Genomic DNA, 18,569 nt, shown 5'->3' on the forward strand with positions numbered 1-18,569 from the left:
CACTGGTGATCAGCTGAGAGTCACTGCCTGCAAAATCCCTTTCGGCCCAGGCATATCTTTAACAGCCAAATACCCAGGTGGGTATGGCTAGACCAAAATTAGGCTTGTGGGTTAGAGGTTCCCCACCACTGACAGATGATTAGACTCAACAGGTCTTGGGCTTAAGCACCCTCCCTTGTGAAACACCCATCACATTGTACAGAAGGAAATAAATACATAAAAAGGTTGCTATTTGAACTAGTAAATTCTTCCCTCCCAACTTCTCACTGCTTCCTCACGCCACTGCACTCTGCCTAACAGTAGGGCTAGCCCTGCTTGGTGCTTCAAAATATTTGGGGGTTCGCTGGGAGATCTGCTGATACAGATGAACTTGATTGAAGCAGAACTTGAGATGCTATGAACAATTTTGCATTATACTCATAATTTTTATTCCCCACCACCACCAGAAAGCACCATCTGGTTTAACAGGTTTAAGCACTTTTAAGTTCACTATAAATATTTTACAAATACAAATACAGCTGAGCTTGCTGCCCTGTTATTTAGCTGTTATAATGAGAACAGACATCTGTACCTGGTTGTCTGAAAGCCACAAAGCTGCAAGTTCTTTAAGTTTTGTAAAAGTGATAGGCAAATTTTTCAATCTGTAAAAATAACAAAATTGGGACAACTTGAGTATTTACTTAAACATTTTCAAGATATTTATGCAGCATTTGAACAGTCATATGACAGCAATTTCACCTTTGGTCATCCTCTTGCATTGCTTTTAAAAGGCATCTTTATGGAAATACTTGGTTCTTTTTCAAAGAATATTTTCCCAGTTAAAAATGTATACATAATTTAATTTCCTAAATACTCAGAGAAGATTGTCTTACACACACACACACACACACCCTACCTAATCTATTGTTATGTGTTAAGTTTTTAGCTAAGGCAGTATTCCAAATCCAAGAACACCACTGCTGCAAGGAAACCCTGCAAATGTCTTCCAGCTGCTAAATGTCTCACTTTTGACTGCTACCAGAATAAAATCCTTATGAATCACTTTCACACTAGCATGCATTGACAAAAGAATTATAAAGGCTTGTGCTTTTTTAGGAATAGCATTCATTGTTATGCTGGATATGAGCTCAAACATGAGGGCAAGCTTAGCAGTCTCCTATGAAAGTGCCCTCTCACCGCAGGGCAAGCATCTTTAAATCTGTGACACTGGGATTAATGCTTTTCCCTTGTGTCCATCATAAATCTCATTCTGACACCCTCCCTAGCCTCTTCTGTAACAACATGCAGAAATAGGGCAGTTTGGAACCTGCTGTCCTTTATATCTGCTCCACTAGAAACGCTTTATACTTCAGAGCTCTGCTTCCATTTTCTCCAGTTGTGGTGCACATTGTCCTGACACACCAGCTTCTTGGAAACTGTATTTCTGGCATAACCCTTGGGCTGGGATGTCAGCAGAAACAGGAACCACGAAATATTCTTAACTGGGTCCCTCTTTATGTATCTACTTATTCAGTTGCATACCTTCCTGTTAACCGTGCACTACAGCAGACTCCAAGGGGACAGAAAGACAGTTGCTTTATGAAGCGAACAATAAACAGGACTAGTTCTGAGTCCAGCTTACATAGAACTGAACAGGTAGAGAGCTAAAAACACACACAAACATACCATAAATCCTACTCACTGAATCACAGGAGGAGCAATGGTTGCAGCCAGTTACCTTTTAACCCTTTACATTCCATGTAACACAGGCCCCATCCAAGTACCAGAATGTTTGATTTCAAGACCCCGTAACCCTATTAGGGCACTACATTTACAAACATGGTTCATGCTAAATGAAAATTAAATCACAATATCAGCTTGCTGATTCTGTGAAATTATTCCCACTTTTGTGCTTTAAAGACTGCATGTGGGGGGAAACAAGTGCTATATAGAAAACTCTAATTAGTTCCAACAAGAAGAACAGGGATGTTTAAATTAGCTGAAGTTGAATTTTTTTTGCTACCCTTTTCAGTTAAATGAATCATAGGATTTTGGCTTTAATTACTGCAGCCTCTGGAAAATGTCAGTTGATGACATATTATTCATAAAATGACCTGAAATATTTAAGCAAAAAAAAGAGACTATCTGCAACATTTATCAAATGTTTGCGTTCTTCTTTATGAATTAAATGTAATTCTCATTCAGAGGAGAAGGTCATCCTGTTCTGCAAGTTGGACACCAGAGGTTTGTAGAACCTCCACTGGGAGGAACCCAGTTTTAGCTCTGCCTTCCTCCTTTGATGAAGTAGCCTCTTGTGGCTTTCTAAACCAGAAACGTTTTTGACATTTCTCTTTTCTCTCTATGCTACATGGTTTAGAGCAACTGTGTCCTTGTTCCTTCTCCTTTTTAATTACATCCATTAGTTTGTAAACCTGTGGAAGGTATTGTGCTATTTAATAAACTTTGAGCAGCACCTAAATAACTTTATGCCAACAATAATGTCACTGCTGCTGTTCAACTAATGAAAAAGAGAAATGCTTCTTTGAGAAAAGCTGTCTGGATCCCATGAAACAAATTAACATATCTGCATATACGTTGTTCTGTCAGCTGATAATCTGGCAATGCTTCAAGAGAAAAATGTTAGGATACGTTTTGAACAGTTCTCGGTTCAAAAGAGCACTGATTATGCAAGAAATCTAAAATAATAAAAACATTACCTGTTGTCACTCAAGTTTAAGACTCTGAGTTTCTGCATTTGTCCAATCTCATCAGGAAGAAATTCCAGTTTGTTAGAGCGCAGAGACATAACTGTTACATTCTTACAACTTCCAATCTGTAGGCGTCAAAAACAATTGTTAAGGCATGGGCTATGTCACCAGAATTGCCATCTATATAGGTAGCTTAGTTATGTCTTTAAAATAACTTTATTATATATGCTTTTTTACATGTTGTTTGGTGCTGATTTCGATGCTTATCTATAAGGGAAAAGCACCAAGCAGTATAAAAATTCCAGAAAATATGAATGCTTTTCTCTTTGTCTGACCTCTAGCCTAATTAAGTCATCCTAAACCTCATCCGCAACTGGACCTAACGGTCAGGGGTACCTTTACCATTTTAAACACATCCTAATTTGACCTATTTAGATCATTTATGGAAGAAACTCCATGCTCCATGGTAGTCACATTATAATGCATTAGCAATGCATAAAGTATAGAGCCCTGCAGCAGACACGGAACCCTCTTTTACAAACCACATACCTTTGCATTCATTACCCATGAAAAACTTAGATCCCAATGTTAAGTACACGTAAATCCCACCCACCACTTATCATCTAGATGCTACTCCCTCTGTGTTATATGAAAACTACTCCCTTAGGTTACCAAGCCTTTCTAAGTAACTGCCTCACAGAAATGTCTGTCGGGACAGAGATGTGGCACCTTAAGGCCTCCCTTGATATCACCTAAGCTATGATGTAATGCATTATAAGCCATTTGAAAACCACTCCAGCACATATGTCACAAGAGAAGATACAGGCCACACGGTACATGAAACAGTTTATTCCCATGCCAATCACCCATTTCTCAAGATATGCAATGTGGATGTGAGCAGAAGCTAGGCTTGAGTCTTGTATATTTTAGACATTTTCTGATGAAGTGATGTGATGTGGGAGAAGAATGTAAAAATGATCTATAGTGTTTAACAGATGTGTGGCTTGAATTCATGTCACTGCTTTGCAAATGCCTTGAATGAGTATTCCTGCATTCAAGCTACAGAAACTGCTGTTGCTTTGATTGAGTGGATATTTATCACCATCATACCAAAGCTTTAACCAAGAACCTGGCAAAGATTGTGACAAAGAACACTGGCCTTGGCTGCAAAACCCATACTTTTGACTGACAGGAGTTGGAATTATGCTTTTAGAAGCCAGATTCGTTAGTGTCAGCTGCTCTGGATTATAACACAGGTTGAGAAATTGACTTCATCTCCTCCTAGGATGGAACGTTTTCACTTTGCAGCTTTTGCCCAGATTTGATATCTGCATGGAGAGCCCCCTTTGGAACTATTTCTCTGTTCCTGCATATTTTGTCCACAACTTATACAACACTAACAGACAATTTATTCAGAGGGATAGAAGACAATGTGCAACAAACTGAGTGAAGGTGGCGTTTCAAATCTAGCGTAACATAATTTATTTTATTTATTTATAAAATGTATTTCTATTCACATACAAGGTATAAAGACTTAAACCAATGCAAAATCAAAACAAATAAATACAAAAACAATATTCAATCAATAATCAGAAAGCTAAAGAGGAACAGACTCATAAACATGCAAGAATCATTTGAATCCTAACCTAAGGGTAACAAGTTGCCACCAATTGGGAGTGGATATGCCTTTTATTCTTTTAGAATGTACTCAACCCTTTATATCCGAATGAATCCCAATACTAATAATCTCAAACTCTTGAGTGGAAAAAAGCATATGCTCAACATATTGACTGATGAGAACTGCATTATGATTCCAAGTTGGAAACCTTTAACCCACTATAGTGTTAAGTGAATGAACACTTTAGAAACCAAAGACCCTTGAAGGAAAGGCAATTTCCAAAAATGTCTGGGGGTTTTTTAACCCCAGTTTAAATAAACTCAAACACTGAAAGGCTTGCCTTTAGAAGGTCTGTTCCCACACCATTACACTGTGTAAGGAAATAAACTGTGTATTCTAGTAGAACTAGTTACTAGATACCATCTTGCAGACAAGTTAATCAATTTTGGGCATTATGTCTAACAACCTCAGCTGCACCAAACTGATAAAACCACTGCTGTTCCATTTCCAAGCTCTCAGTTAGGAAAGGCTCGCATGAAGATGAAAAATTGTAACCATAGGGTCCCAGTCTACTTGGTTTGTCATGTCTTCATACAACAGTTCTGAGAATGAAGATGGCGCACCAAGAATGACATCAGCCTGAAGCTCCTGAATGTGTTGGAAGCATCCTCAGTAAGAAAGAGTAGAAATGTGTACAGAAAGCATTGCGGCAAAGGAGTGGCCAGCATAGTGACTCCTCCTTGTGGGCACTGCTCCCTGAAGAAATAAATTGTTACCTAATGGTTGTACTGGATTGTTAACTTCCAAATTGCCCTATTTTCAAAGTATGACGTAACATTTACAAGCTGATACAAAACTTTAGAAATTAAAAATGTTTGAAATTCATCATTTTTATGTAAATATTGCCCTTTTGTATTGAGACCAAACTCTGATTTGGTAATAGTAATAATATAATAATAATAATAATAATAATTTATTATTTATACCCCGCCCATCTGGCTGGGCCTCCCCAGCCACTCTGGGCGGCTTCCATAAAAACCAAAAATGCAGTAAAATATCACACGTTAAAAACTTCCCTGAACAGGGCTGCCTTAAGATATCTTCTGAATGTCAGGTAGTTGTTTATCTCTTTGACATAATAGTGCCTTCAGTGTAAATTTATTCTGGATAAAGACAGGGAAATTTTCAAGTAATCATATTTCATAATATATCCTTACTTCTCTAGGCAGTTCAGGCAGGAAATTTTCATCTACAGCTAGTGTCCGCAGACTGTGCAAGTAGCCAATGGTGGGAGGTAGAGACTCTAGTTCATTACAGCTGCAGTCGAATTCCTCTAATAAAGATAAACTGAAACGTTAAGTACATTTGTTAGTCTATGTCACAAAGCCATCAATCACTTGGGGTTTTTAATATCTAAATCTTAACATTCCAGATCTGCAAACTATGCAAACATAAGACTTTCGAATGACAAAAATATAAGTATCTTACACATTTTTGAGCTGCAGTACAAAATATGCATTTGAAGGACATAATGGAATTATATTTGGAAATGCTTTCTAGTTGAAGCAGAGGAATGGTCCATCTAGGGCACTACTGTCAACACTAACTAATAATAAAGCCACAGGAGAGCATTTATGCAGTAGTATATGGCAAACACCCATGTATATTTTGTCACGTGTATATGATTGGCAGAAAGTTCTTACCACATGTAATTATGGCAGATGTGTGTATTGGTCTCCTCCCATTTGCATATGAAGCAAAATAGACATATGCAATTTTATCATGCATAAACAGGCCCTATCAAGAGATATCTTAACCATGAATCCTTTAAGTAGAAATGCTAGCAACTGAGTCTTATACTGACAATAAATGTGCTGTAATAAAACGCCAGAAACACTTTCCAGTATTACTTAAGTAATACATATTTTACAAGGGATTGTCTAGACCAATTTCAGTCTGGCTTCAGGCCCAGTTTTAGTACTGAAATAACCTTGGTTGATCTGGCTGACCTGTACTAGGGGAATGCAACCCTGCTAAGTCTCCTAGACTTATTGGTGGCTTTTGATGGCACTGACCACTGTTTCCTTCTGAATCAGTTCTGTAGCTGGAAGTCAGAAACATGGTGAAACAGAGGTTCAACTTCTACCTACAGGGCTGTTTCCAGAGAATGGCACCAAGACAATTCCATACTGTCCCCCACGCTGTTTAAATAGATGTTACAGCCATTCTGAGAGTTCTTCAAGGTACAGTGGACCTGCCACTTACATGAGGGTTCAGTTCTAAAAGTCCACATGCAAAGGCAAAATTGTGTAAAGCCAGGATTCCCTGGAACCACTCTCAACTTGTCTGGAGTGGGCCTTGCCCTCTGCCTCACTTACCGCACAAGCCTTGGGATGCTCCCAGAGCCAGGTAAGCAAGACAGATGGATCAAAAAGCTCTTGCCATTGCGTAAAGCCAGGAACCCCCCCCAACCCCTGGTGCACCCCCCCACCCCACCTGTCCAGAGTTGGATTTGCCCTCCGTCTCACTTACTAGGCTCTTGGGACATTCCCAGAGCTTTTATACCTCATTCCCAATGCACAGTAAGCAAGGTATCTGGGAAGGAGGCAGGAGGGCTCTGAATGCATCTCACAACCCTTCAAGCTCCCTCCCAAAGCCTAGTAAGTGAGATGGAGGGCTTTAAAACTCTTTCCATGGTGGGTTTTCCCAGCTCACCATTTATTTACTTATTTATCGGCCATGCACCTAAGGTTGCGATTGTGTCAGTAAAGTGAGCATAGGTTGAGGCCCACTGCGCTTGGAGTATTATTCCATAAATACACTGATACCAATCACTGTCTCTACATATCATCTGAGTCAGGAGAGGTTGTGCAGTTGTTGGACGGATGTCTGGAAGCAGTAATGGGTTAGATGACAGCCAAAACTGAAGCTGAATCCTGAGAAGATAGCAATCCTGTTGACAGGAGATTCTTGTGTTCAAGAGCTTGATAGATGGCATATTCTGGAGGGAGCTGCACTCCTTCTGATGGCATCTGGAGGTGCCCTTGGATTCACGTGTCTTGGAACACCTATTAGTAGCTGCAGTTTGCTTGCCAGCTACAGCCATTCTTAGACGGTGATAGCCTGGCAGCAGGCTCCTGCAGTCTGGTAACTTCCAAGTTAGATTACTCTAACATATTCTATGTGGGGCTCTGCCCTTGAAAATGCTTCAGAAGTTGTAGCAGGGGAAGACCACCATGGCAAGAGTGTTGAGTGGTTCAGCCAGTTTAGTTCATATAACACCAGTTCTGAAGAGTTTGTACAGTCTGCCAATATGCTACTGTGCTTATTTCAAGGTTTTAATGTTGACTTATAATGCTCTGAAAATTTTAGGGTTAAGTTACCTGAAGGAGCACCTCATCCTATATTATCCTGCCTGCTGGAGATGCTATACTCACTATTCCATCACCAAGTGGGGTTCATACATCTGAGACTTGTGAAGAGACCTGTGGAAAGTTGTGGAATGCCCTCCACCTTGAATTTAGGTTGGTGTCTACACTGGTTGGATTTCAGCACCAAGTTAAAACTTACCTCTTTATCCAGATTTTTAATGATGTGGGGTACTCAGCCACTGATACTTGGAGAGAGCAGTTATAATATTTATGAATTGTATACTGTTCTCAGTTTTTTTATTGATGTTGTTTTTAATAATTGATCTGTTCCACCCTTGTGGTCACTTGATTTGATGCAGGGTAAGATAAACATGAAAATAAATAAATTTCCATAATCCTACAAAATAATTCTGCAATAATTCTGTGAATTTAACTGCTAGAACAGCCTGATAAGTGGCACTCTCTATTGAAAGCTTGACTGAATTAAAAAGAAACTGTTTCAATAAATCCTGAACTACCATAATGTTATGGTTGTGTAGCAGGTATAATACTGGCTACCAACTACCCAGGACAGGAGGGAAGGGGGTACACACTGACTTCTCATTAACAGAAGTATTATATTTTACAAATGACCAAGATCAAAGCTTTCCCCCATAAATTTATTGGCAACAGTAAAATAGCAAGTGCCCAATACAGCCTTCAGTTATTTACTTCGACATTCTTCAGACGAACAAATCTAAAAGCAGCTGCTCCACAACCCACAGTCCATCTGGTTCCCCACACATCTCCCCTGCAACTAGCTACTAGACCACACTAGCCCGGAGGACTGAAGTGTGTCATCCTCTTGAGAACTGCACAGTGATTCATGAAGTGGGTTGGAAAGAGAACAGCTGAAAGCTTTGTTAGGCTTTTCATTATATGCTTGCGACTGCCAAGCTGTAATTTAAGCCAGAGGAAGTGATCATTTCTAAAGGCAGCATTCAGACAACTTGGCCCAGATCCACTTTAGGCTTGCGCTGACAGAAGATGTAGACATAGGTGACTGTGCTTTAGTAGACCACCTGGCAAAATGATCATGCTACACCTTCAGTGATGCTACAACCAGACAAGAAACGTTATCATTTATTGCAATTCCCTTTCAGCTGCCACCAGTCCCTAGAATGGCAATACAGAATATAAGGAAGAGGGGAAATGTTGTGTTTCAAACGTATCCACACTAACCAAATGCTGAATTCAATCCCTGGCACCTTCAGTTCAAGGATCTCAGGCAGCAGGACTGAGAAAGACCGCTGTGAAAGCCATCAACAATCAGAGTAGACAATACTGGGATAGATGGACCAATGGTATAACTCAGTATAAAGCAACTTTATATGTGCTTCTGTGTAAATGAAGAAACATGTATTGCTCAGATCAAAGGCATTCAGGATTGAAGCAAAGTGCTATCACAAAATCAATCACTATGTAAGCATTAAGGGAGCAATCTAATATTGTGTCTGTGGATGCAACAGCATTCACTTTCTCCTTCAGCCGCTGCACCTGCCCCTCCCGCACCGAGAACTGCGGGGCTAAAGAGGAGGAAAATCCTATTTGTACAGCTGAATATGTCTCTCAAATATGAAAAATGTTATAAGGACTTAGGATGATGTAATAACCTCTCAATTGCAAAATGAGAATGAAACAAACTGGTCATTGTAAATTGACAAATTATGAGATGTAAATGCTAATTGCTATATTCATGCCAGCCATGGTCATCAAGATTCTAAAATTATATGGATCTCATATGAAAGATTCAGAATAAATACAAAAATATGCAAGCATCATTTCAAAATGGTAAGAAGCTTTAGGTCTAGTTAAGATACTTTGAAGATGAGCACATCTGCAAGGAAGGAAACACAGCATGTCCTACTAATGGTCAAGTGCAGTATATTTATTGACAAGTATCAATAAATATAGATAATAAAAGAGAGAGAAGGAAAAAGGCCTATTAGATCCCATTATACATGATTTCTGTAGCCTGGTTGCCACTTTCCTGTGGCTGGATCCCATGCTGCTGCAGTAACAGCTAACAGAGCAAAGCTTTAGAAAATACCTAAAAATTCTTTAAAAAACTGGTTTGCAAATGTGTGGAAGACAGTTGTGGATGGTGGCACTCATGAGCTTGCACCTGTGACTCATTGAGACCTCCCCCACCCCATTATTTAAATTGTCCCATCCTTCTGTGAATTTAAATAATCATTTCATAAAAGAGAAACCTTATGGAAAAATTTCCATTGCAAATTTAAATCAAACAACAACAACAATCTTTAACATTTTAACTTGCACATCACTGAAAAGCAAGGTTCTTCTTGCAACAATTTCTGCACAGTCCAAACTGAATCATATAAAAAAAATTCATATATGACACTTTACATGATGCAACATACATTTACTGGAGTTCTCACAAAACTCTCATCAGCTAAACAAATGATAAAAATAGAACAAAACACTGTCTGCCAAAGCTATCATCTCAATAAAGTAGTAATTTATGTATCTGTTTTTTATTACCGCTCATCAAGCTCTTGCTAAACATCTGGAAAATGCTACCAAAGCTATTATTTATAAATAAATATGATTCTACAAAACACTTATTGTTTTATACTTAGTTGTTAAAATTATTCTGTAACTCCACTTAGCAAGGGAAATTTAAAAGAATCTTGATAGTCTTTGAATTTTATATTATAGTCTTTGAATTTTATATTATTTTTACACTTTCAATTTAAAAAGCTGATCCAACTTTACAATTAAGGAGCAGAGTTAAGGTTTAAGAGTGCTACAGTGATTCCTTCCCTATGCTGCAATGGAACTAGATCAAGAAAGTAACAGTTTATTTACCAGAACATGTAGCTGCTGTTATGCCCTTGTCTGTTTATTTCTCACTACACAAGGCAATGAAGCTGTAAGGAGTAGGCTGTGAAGTTATCCCCCACATGTCCCACAAAAAGCAGGCATTGTGTTTGGAAAGCATTTCAAAATTTTGTATAACAGAAAAGAACACCATGAACATAGCACAGCTCAAGTTAAGCACTTGTAATTCCCATCGATCTTAACAGAAGAGAGTTAAGCATGTGCTCAGTTCTTCAAACGAAATCAATGATACTTAAAGAAAAACAGGTTGCTTATCTTAAACTGTAGCTCCTTGAGTAGTCATTTGTGCAGGCACATACATGGAGTTCTGTACCTGTGCGAAGTCTGAAACCTTCTGATAAACATTTTGGCAGGAAATCTGCCCAAAGCACATGTTCAAGGGGTGTAGTTCCTACATTCCATCTCAGATACTAACGGATGGCAATTATTTAAGGAAACACTTGAGTGACAGCAGGTGTGAAAAAGGGTGGGTTGTTTGAGTGAACATATGACCACAGGAACTAAAGTTGCAGGCAAACAACCTGCTTTTCTTTGAGGTCTTTGTGCAGTTTCACACATGGTAGAATAGCAAGCTAATTTACCCCAAGGTGGGGCAAGTACTGACTAGTAATTACTGAGCTCAACACAGCCCATCAAAAAGAGGTACCTGCCCAAGCTTAAATATCCATAGCATTATGCCTGACAAACAATTATGCCTGCAAAAGAAGCTGGAAATACTCTTTGAAAGGCCGTGGCTCTTGTAAAAGCAGATGTGGACTCCCATTGGTACTGGGAGCTATGCCAGTCCATAGCAAAATTTATAGCTTACAGAAAACAACATGAGAGGACCTGAGTCAACATAGGGAGAGTCTTTCTAGAGCCCTCAGAACACATGGGAAAGAAAAGGATCATGTTGAAACACAGCTGTCCTATCAATGTAGAAGGCCATGATGGATGTGCAGGATGTGGAAAGATCATTCTGAGATGTTCAGATAAAACTCAGGCAAGACAACATCCTGGTATAAGCTAAAAGCTATTTCCTCAGTGCCCCCAGCTTTTATGACTCACCAGCTGTGAGGGCACATGTACAGCCAATGTGCTACCAGTTGGCGAGGCACACACCCCATGGGAGGCCACTGATTGGCCCATTTCAGATGCAGCAGCCAGCGGGAACTCAAGCCAGATGTCTAGGTTGCCAGAGGGAACTCCCCCTAACGGCCACCTGGACATATGGCGGCCAAGCATGAGAGACCGCAACAGGTGCCCACCCAGGAAGGGGTAAGCGTCCATTTCCTCCTTAGACAGAAAATACACATTTGTCTTGAAAACAATCTTATTGCTAAATACATCAAATCTATAAAATTCCACCACTTACTTTCCAATGGCATTGGGGAGAATTGTGAGTTGATTGTCATCTACTTTTAGAGTTGTAAGCCTTTTCAAGAGCCCTGAAAGAGAAAGAGAGAGACAGAGAGACAGAGATGTGTTAGATATTGAAAACAGCATATTTCCCCCCTATAATTATTTTTTTTACTGTGAAGTACACCCCTTTTTCAGCTCTCAATACTAGCGGTCATAGTGCCTATTCTGAGGCCAGTTTCAGCAGAAGTAACAAAATAAATGGAATAATGAATAGTATTTTTGAAATAAAGGATTCCCGGTCAGTTCAAAAGAATCCTCTTCCAGAGCTGGCTACGCAGCTGTTTCAAACATATTTTCCTCATGTGATCCCTAAATTTGCAAACACAGTATCTTCTAATTGCAAAAACCACAGGGTTGAATTTAACTAAGTTCTACTCTTCGTAGACCTATTGCATTGGTAGCTAAGACTCCATCAGCAACAAGGATTTTATTGGTGCCATGGAACTTTTTCCCCTCTCCTCCCCACAAAGCCCCCTAAATCTATTCTGGGGGGTTCTAACCCCTCCAGACTAGATTTGGTGGTGGTGTAAGATAGGGGGGAGAGGGGGAAATTCTTATTGTGCTAGCATGAATCCTTGCACTGGCTTTTCCTCGTGCAACAATTTAGTTGAATATAAACCACTAAAATTAATATGCCCAAGTCAGCCATGTTCATTAATTTCAGTGGGTCTACTCTGAGTAGAACTAGCACTTGATACAAGTCATGCAGTTTAACAGTGGGTTGCTATTTTGTATTTTTGCACATGAAGTTTCACACTTGTGCCTGAGGACATGAATTTTATGTAATGTGGGAAAAGCCATTCCAGAGTATTTCTTCATAGCAGGAAGCTAAATTACAGACACACCTCCCTAACACATGTATTATAGTTAAAAATGCACCTGTGGACATATTCTAGCATTAAAAAATAATTGCACCTCATATTCAAAGATGAGTTTCTACACATAAAACTGTGATGCAAGGCAATGTGATCAGGAACACTTTTCTATATTATGAAGTAAAACTTCAAAATGTTATACCTGTATTCTTCATATAATTCTTAACTCTTAACATAAAAACAGTATGTTATTTTAGAGATAAAGTTGCTAATAATAATTACAGGATAATGAATGATAGGGGAGGCAGATAAATCTTAATCTTGATTCAGAAGAAACGGATCCTTGAATCCAAACCAGCATCTATTAACAAAAACCCATTTTCTTAGCAACAACCTCTCACACATAACCACACATTTAGCCAACATTTCTTTCTTTACCTATAGAATCTGGCAGTTGTTGTAGCATGTTGGATGACAACAGTAGATCTTCCAGGGCTTCACATCCTGATATGTCCATATCTATACTTTCTATCCTATTTTTTGACATATCCAAGTACACCAGCTGCTTTAACCTTCCTATAGGCTTGATGACATCACATAAGAATAGGTTGTTGGTTAGATTTACATTTCGTAGCAAGCACCAATGGTTAACAGCAATAATATTTAGAAATTAAAGTTAACAGATAGGTAATGGTGATTACAGAAGCAAAAGTGATCTGGTCTGATGTTTCATTGGTCAAGTACACTAGAAAAACCACTGTTCTAAACTTGTAGCTAAAGATACTGAAACAATGATCACTACTTAAATGGTGAGGTTTGATTCTTCCCAATGACTCACACAAGATAAGATCCTAACAGAGCAATTTTTGGTTTAAGTGCATCCACAGAGTCTGTGGCACAGATTGTTGCAAGGAATTGGAAGGCCTACACATCCCTCCCATATTCCAATTCACCCTACTACCTTTGCTTAACCAATAAAGGTGAGTTCAGAGCAGTGAGCTAACAAACCGAAAGGGGTGTCTAGAATGGATATGGAAGACACACAGACCCCTCATCCCCAATATTTCTCAACCCCATAACTTCCAGATTGGATTATTGCAATGTGCTCTACATAGAGCTGCCCTTAAAGGCAACTCAGATACTTGTCTCACCTATTTCACAGACTTTAGGCGGCTCTCAAAATATCAGTGAAAATCATTAGTGCTATTTATAAAGATACATCTGAATAGTTCTTAAGTGTAAGAATATTTCAGTGTCTTAATGCAGAAAATAAGGATGTTGCATACGGAGCCTTTACTAAATTGCACCATTCCTGCACGTGATCCTTTTATGAATTTCAGTTGTTGGATTGGAATTACCTGAGCACTACACAACAGATGGTAAGCGCTGTCGACTCTGACACTGCTAATCATCAAACAGATATGAATATGTGAAACAGAATCCAGCACTTACTTTGGATATGTATAAATACATTTAAAGGGTTTGAAAAAGTTCTACAAGCACTAAATCACATTGCCAATTGAACTAGAGTGCTCTTATATTGAGCTGAAGTAGCAATGTTGTTACCCAAAGGCATTTTTGTAGCATATACTGTAGTATTTAAATGGACTTCTACATGCTATAGGCTAGGCAAAAGCTGTACAGAAAACACTACCCTCTGTTCAAGTCACAGCACAGAAATTTGCCTTAAGATGATTTACTCTGTGTGCTTGAACTAGAATTCTTATATTAAAATTCCCTTAAAATCATTGAGTTGGAGCCTAAGAACACAGATCAGAGTTCCATTCACAGATTATAGCTTCCCTATTTCCTTCTTCCTGCTTCAGCTTACAAAAAAGGGGCCCCTCCAGAACAGCACTGGATATGTTGGGGAGGGGGCTGAAGCTCAAGGGGAGAATGGACATAAGCAGAAGTGCCTTTCTTCTGGGGTTAGGTGCTGCTGGATTCACACTATAGGGATTTATTTCATGCCAAACTCAATAAACTGACAGCTGAAGATAGGAAAAACTATTACAAGAGGAGGCAAAATAGAGATAAACCATGAGTCCAGGGGGCAGGGCCCCCAGTGTGTGTGTGTGTGTGTGTGTGTGTGTGTGTGCGCTTTACTTAGGACCAGAGAACCAAGGGGGCTACACATTCTCACTGTACTGTTTCCTAGAACAACTTCACCCTTTAGACATCATGATCCTGCGTTACCATATGAACCCAGAAGTTACCATATACTCATCTGGCTGTCATCCCCAAAACCACTCTAGATGTGTGTGATCTGCAACTAGCATGTCTATAAGCAGCATTCATCTCTTGTTGAGATGGTGTCTCACAAGCTGCTGGAGTGTATTCTCTTGTTCCACACAGAAGAATGATTAGAAATATTATTATATGGTATCTAAGTTATTTGTATCAGATCTAGTTGTTCAGAAATAGCAGCAATGAGAGTCAGATTAGCAGATGCTTTGTTAGCTAGACATCCTTCAGTAGTGAAATCCATGAGGCATGCTACAGAAATATTTTTAAAAATTTGTTCATATATAAGCAGCAATAAGGCTCTCTGAAAGCCTTATGCTACTTAGATCAATTGAAAACCCATCACCTGTTAAAGAAATAACATCTTTCAAATATGTTTCAATATAACAGAAATATATACGTAGATGAAATTTTGCAGAGTTGTGTAGTGTCAGAACAAATAAATTTAAGTTTATAATTTACACACTACTATGCAACATTATGTTAGTATCCTTGTCCAAAAACATGTTCAGTGTTGCATCTCCCTATGTTAACAAGAAATGAAACTAAACAACACATGAATGTATACAATATCCATACCCCAGGCAGTGTTTGAAGTGAATTATTGTCCATCCATAATTCCTTTAGATTTTGAACTTGTTCCAGAACCTCAGGCTGTAAGAAAGTATATTTTATAAATATAACATTTATGCAAACCAAATGATATTTTGATTATTTCCAAGTGATTACCTTTTGCAAACAAAATCAGAATAGAACTATAGTTCTTTAATCTGATTACTTCATCATTTTCTTTAAGGTTGTACTTATAAGTGATGATTATGTTAAATATTACAAGTCACATTTCTGAGTGTGGTTTGGTCTAAATCCATCTACCAGGATGGATCAACTAACACTGAGAAGAAGCAGCACAGAGATGCAATGGCTGATTTAGTATTTCAGAAACTCTGAACTGCCAGGTATTAGGAGTTAAGGCTTTTATTCTCACAGCTTCTGTGATGCTGCTGGTCTCTGAAGCAAGATCCTACATATCTATCAACCCTTCCCCATAATGTCACACAATCCAGAGTATCATGTGCCATAAATAAGAGACTTACTATTTGTACACCCTCATTATTATCCCTGTCTGTGGACATAAATTATTTCATCATGAATTCCTTTTATTAGCAATGCAAAGCAGGATCCTATGCAGCTTTTACATGTATGGAAAGCAAAATAGTAGAGTTACTTGTTTCTGCATGCAGCAGGATTCTCATAGTGGGAATTGAGGAAAATTGCATTGATATACTTAACACTACTGAACATACATGTTTTGTTATGCTTTTTAAAACAGGTTTTTCTTACCAACTCAGAAAATTCATTATTGCCTATGTCAAGCCTCTCTAGCTGTGTCAGTTTGTGCATTGACCTGTAAAAAACAAAAGATAATACAGTAATGTTACGATTTTACTGCAATTATACTATACACAGTGGCAAAGGTTGCATGTGCTGTTACATTAAATTTTAGAGGTCGACAGTGCATATTGGATAGAATAAAGAACATATTAGACAGGACAACAAACATTTTTGTCACATTGTTTATAATTAATGAAGCAATTCATTTTTATTTCAATATATGAACAGCAACGTCTACAATAAACTATGATAAATGGATCTCCCTAAAGCTGATTTTAATCAGTTTTAATATTCTTATTATTTATTTGTACCCCACCCATGTGACTGTTCCAGCCGCTTTGGCGGCTTCCAACAGATATAAGAACACAATGAAACATCAAACATTAAAAACTTATAGAGGGCTGTCTTCAGATGTCTTCTAAATATTGTATAACTACCAACTTACTTACATAACGTAAGCAAGAAGTCTCCATAGTTACAGTTAGGAGCCTGATTAGCACTCCAAGGCATACAGGATGGTCCCAATTTATTTAAATGGAAGATTCAGTTCTGAAGATGGAAAGCCCTTGTGGGTAGGAGGTTTCATATGCACAATCTAGCTCCAGCACTTACAAGGAAATGCTGGATCAGAGTGCATGTTGCAAAACATCTGCAAATGGAATAAGTTTCTCAAATGAACTGTATATTAGCTTTTATTTAAGAGTCCTATAAAGGCCATGTTCTATTACTACTTGGTGGAAATCCTAAGAGTAGAGAAGGATGTTGTACTCAGGCTCTCTTTGCAAGTTTCTCATCTTTTTGGCCTATGTGAAAATAGGATGCTGGACTAGATGGGCCTTTGGTCTGATCCAGCATGGCATTCTTATAAAAAGAATTCTGCCAAGTGAAAGTTATCTTTGTCACCACCCTTCAGTGGCCTGGCACTGTGTGATTTGGAGTAAAGAGGCGGAGAGGCACAATTTCACATATTGCTTTGACCCAGCCAGTCAAGCAACTGTCAGGTAACATGAAAACAACAACAAGAAGTCAGGCATTCATTAAAGATAACAATGATAAGCCAATTAAACCCAAGTACCTAGCATTAAACTACCCAAAGTTTATAAGCAATGTCATGCACACTACACAGACAATAAAAGCATAAAAACACCAGAAAGCTGGTAGCAGTTTGATGCAACACCAGAATAAAGTGATATCAAAATTATTATTTTTGATGAAGACGTATGCAATAGAACAATTGCTAAAGGTAAAACCTACAAGGAGCTTCTTCACATTTCACCTTGAAGCTCATCAGTTTCATCTCTCATGTGATGGCCACTAAACGAATTACACAACATCAGACATTGGTTTGCCAATTAGCAAGTTTCATATGAGTGCTGTGAAAAATTTGCATGTGTGAGTGATAACAATCCCACAACAAATGCTTGTCTGTAAGCAACCATCTAAAAATTTACTAATCGGGTTTGACTGGGTAATCTCAGTTTGTTTATATTTCTTATTAACCAAGCATTGTAGATGTATGCCTCCCTTAAAGGAATAAGCTACACGTTATAAAATACATTTTCACAGGATTAGCGCTTTTTTTTTTTTGGAACATTGCATTTATGGGTCGCCCCCAAATTTAGTTTCATCCTTAATGAGTTGAAAAATCTATTGTTAGCTATGATATCACATTGATCCCTCTGTACTCAACTTATATAGTCATTATATTTTGAAAACGTATTTTGCAAATTATTCAGTATTTATAAATAGTGCAGATGTTGCAGCGTTAATACTTCCCCCTTAGTGAATACTAAAAATAAATCATGAAGGAATTTGTGAGCCATACTCTCTTTTGTTTAGTAATAGTTTCATCAATAATAAAGGATACTAATTAACGGACAATGACTGGCTTGAGGGGGAAAAACATTTTTGAGTTTCAAGGGTACTGTTTTTTTATATAAGACTGATACATTTAATGAATCCAGTTCTGCTTGCCCAAGTACATTTCCAGAGTAATGTATAATCTGCCCATAATTGTAAATAACAAACAGAAAACAAAAATATAATATGCCTCTTGGGTACCTTCTTCAAAAAGGAAACTGATGCTGTAAAGAAGAGTCTTGAACTTTCCATTGTTCAAGCGACAGCACAGAACAAT

At 38.3% G+C, this 18,569-nt stretch overlaps 1 protein-coding gene across 14 annotated transcripts in view; it reads right to left on the reverse strand.

The window, feature by feature from the left end:
• Positions 1–18,569, reverse strand: part of LRRC7 (leucine rich repeat containing 7) — a 169,669-nt gene that overhangs the window by 46,300 nt on the left and 104,800 nt on the right. For 13 of the 14 annotated variants that reach the window (XM_053392072.1, XM_053392085.1, XM_053392074.1 and 10 more), the window contains 7 exons: positions 16,382–16,445; positions 15,620–15,694; positions 13,235–13,379; positions 11,935–12,007; positions 5,523–5,652; positions 2,697–2,812; positions 572–641 (listed from right to left, as the gene is read on the reverse strand). In XM_053392072.1, coding sequence (XP_053248047.1) covers positions 572–641; positions 2,697–2,812; positions 5,523–5,652; positions 11,935–12,007; positions 13,235–13,379; positions 15,620–15,694; positions 16,382–16,445 — 673 coding nt within the window. Of the gene's footprint in view, positions 1–571; positions 642–2,696; positions 2,813–5,522; positions 5,653–11,934; positions 12,008–13,234; positions 13,380–15,619; positions 15,695–16,381; positions 16,446–18,569 lie in introns of those variants that run through there. The other variant, XR_008331018.1, reaches the window with a different exon arrangement.

This window comes from Podarcis raffonei, chromosome 6 (assembly GCF_027172205.1).
Source record: "Podarcis raffonei isolate rPodRaf1 chromosome 6, rPodRaf1.pri, whole genome shotgun sequence".
Classification (NCBI taxonomy): Eukaryota; Metazoa; Chordata; class Lepidosauria; order Squamata; family Lacertidae; genus Podarcis; species Podarcis raffonei.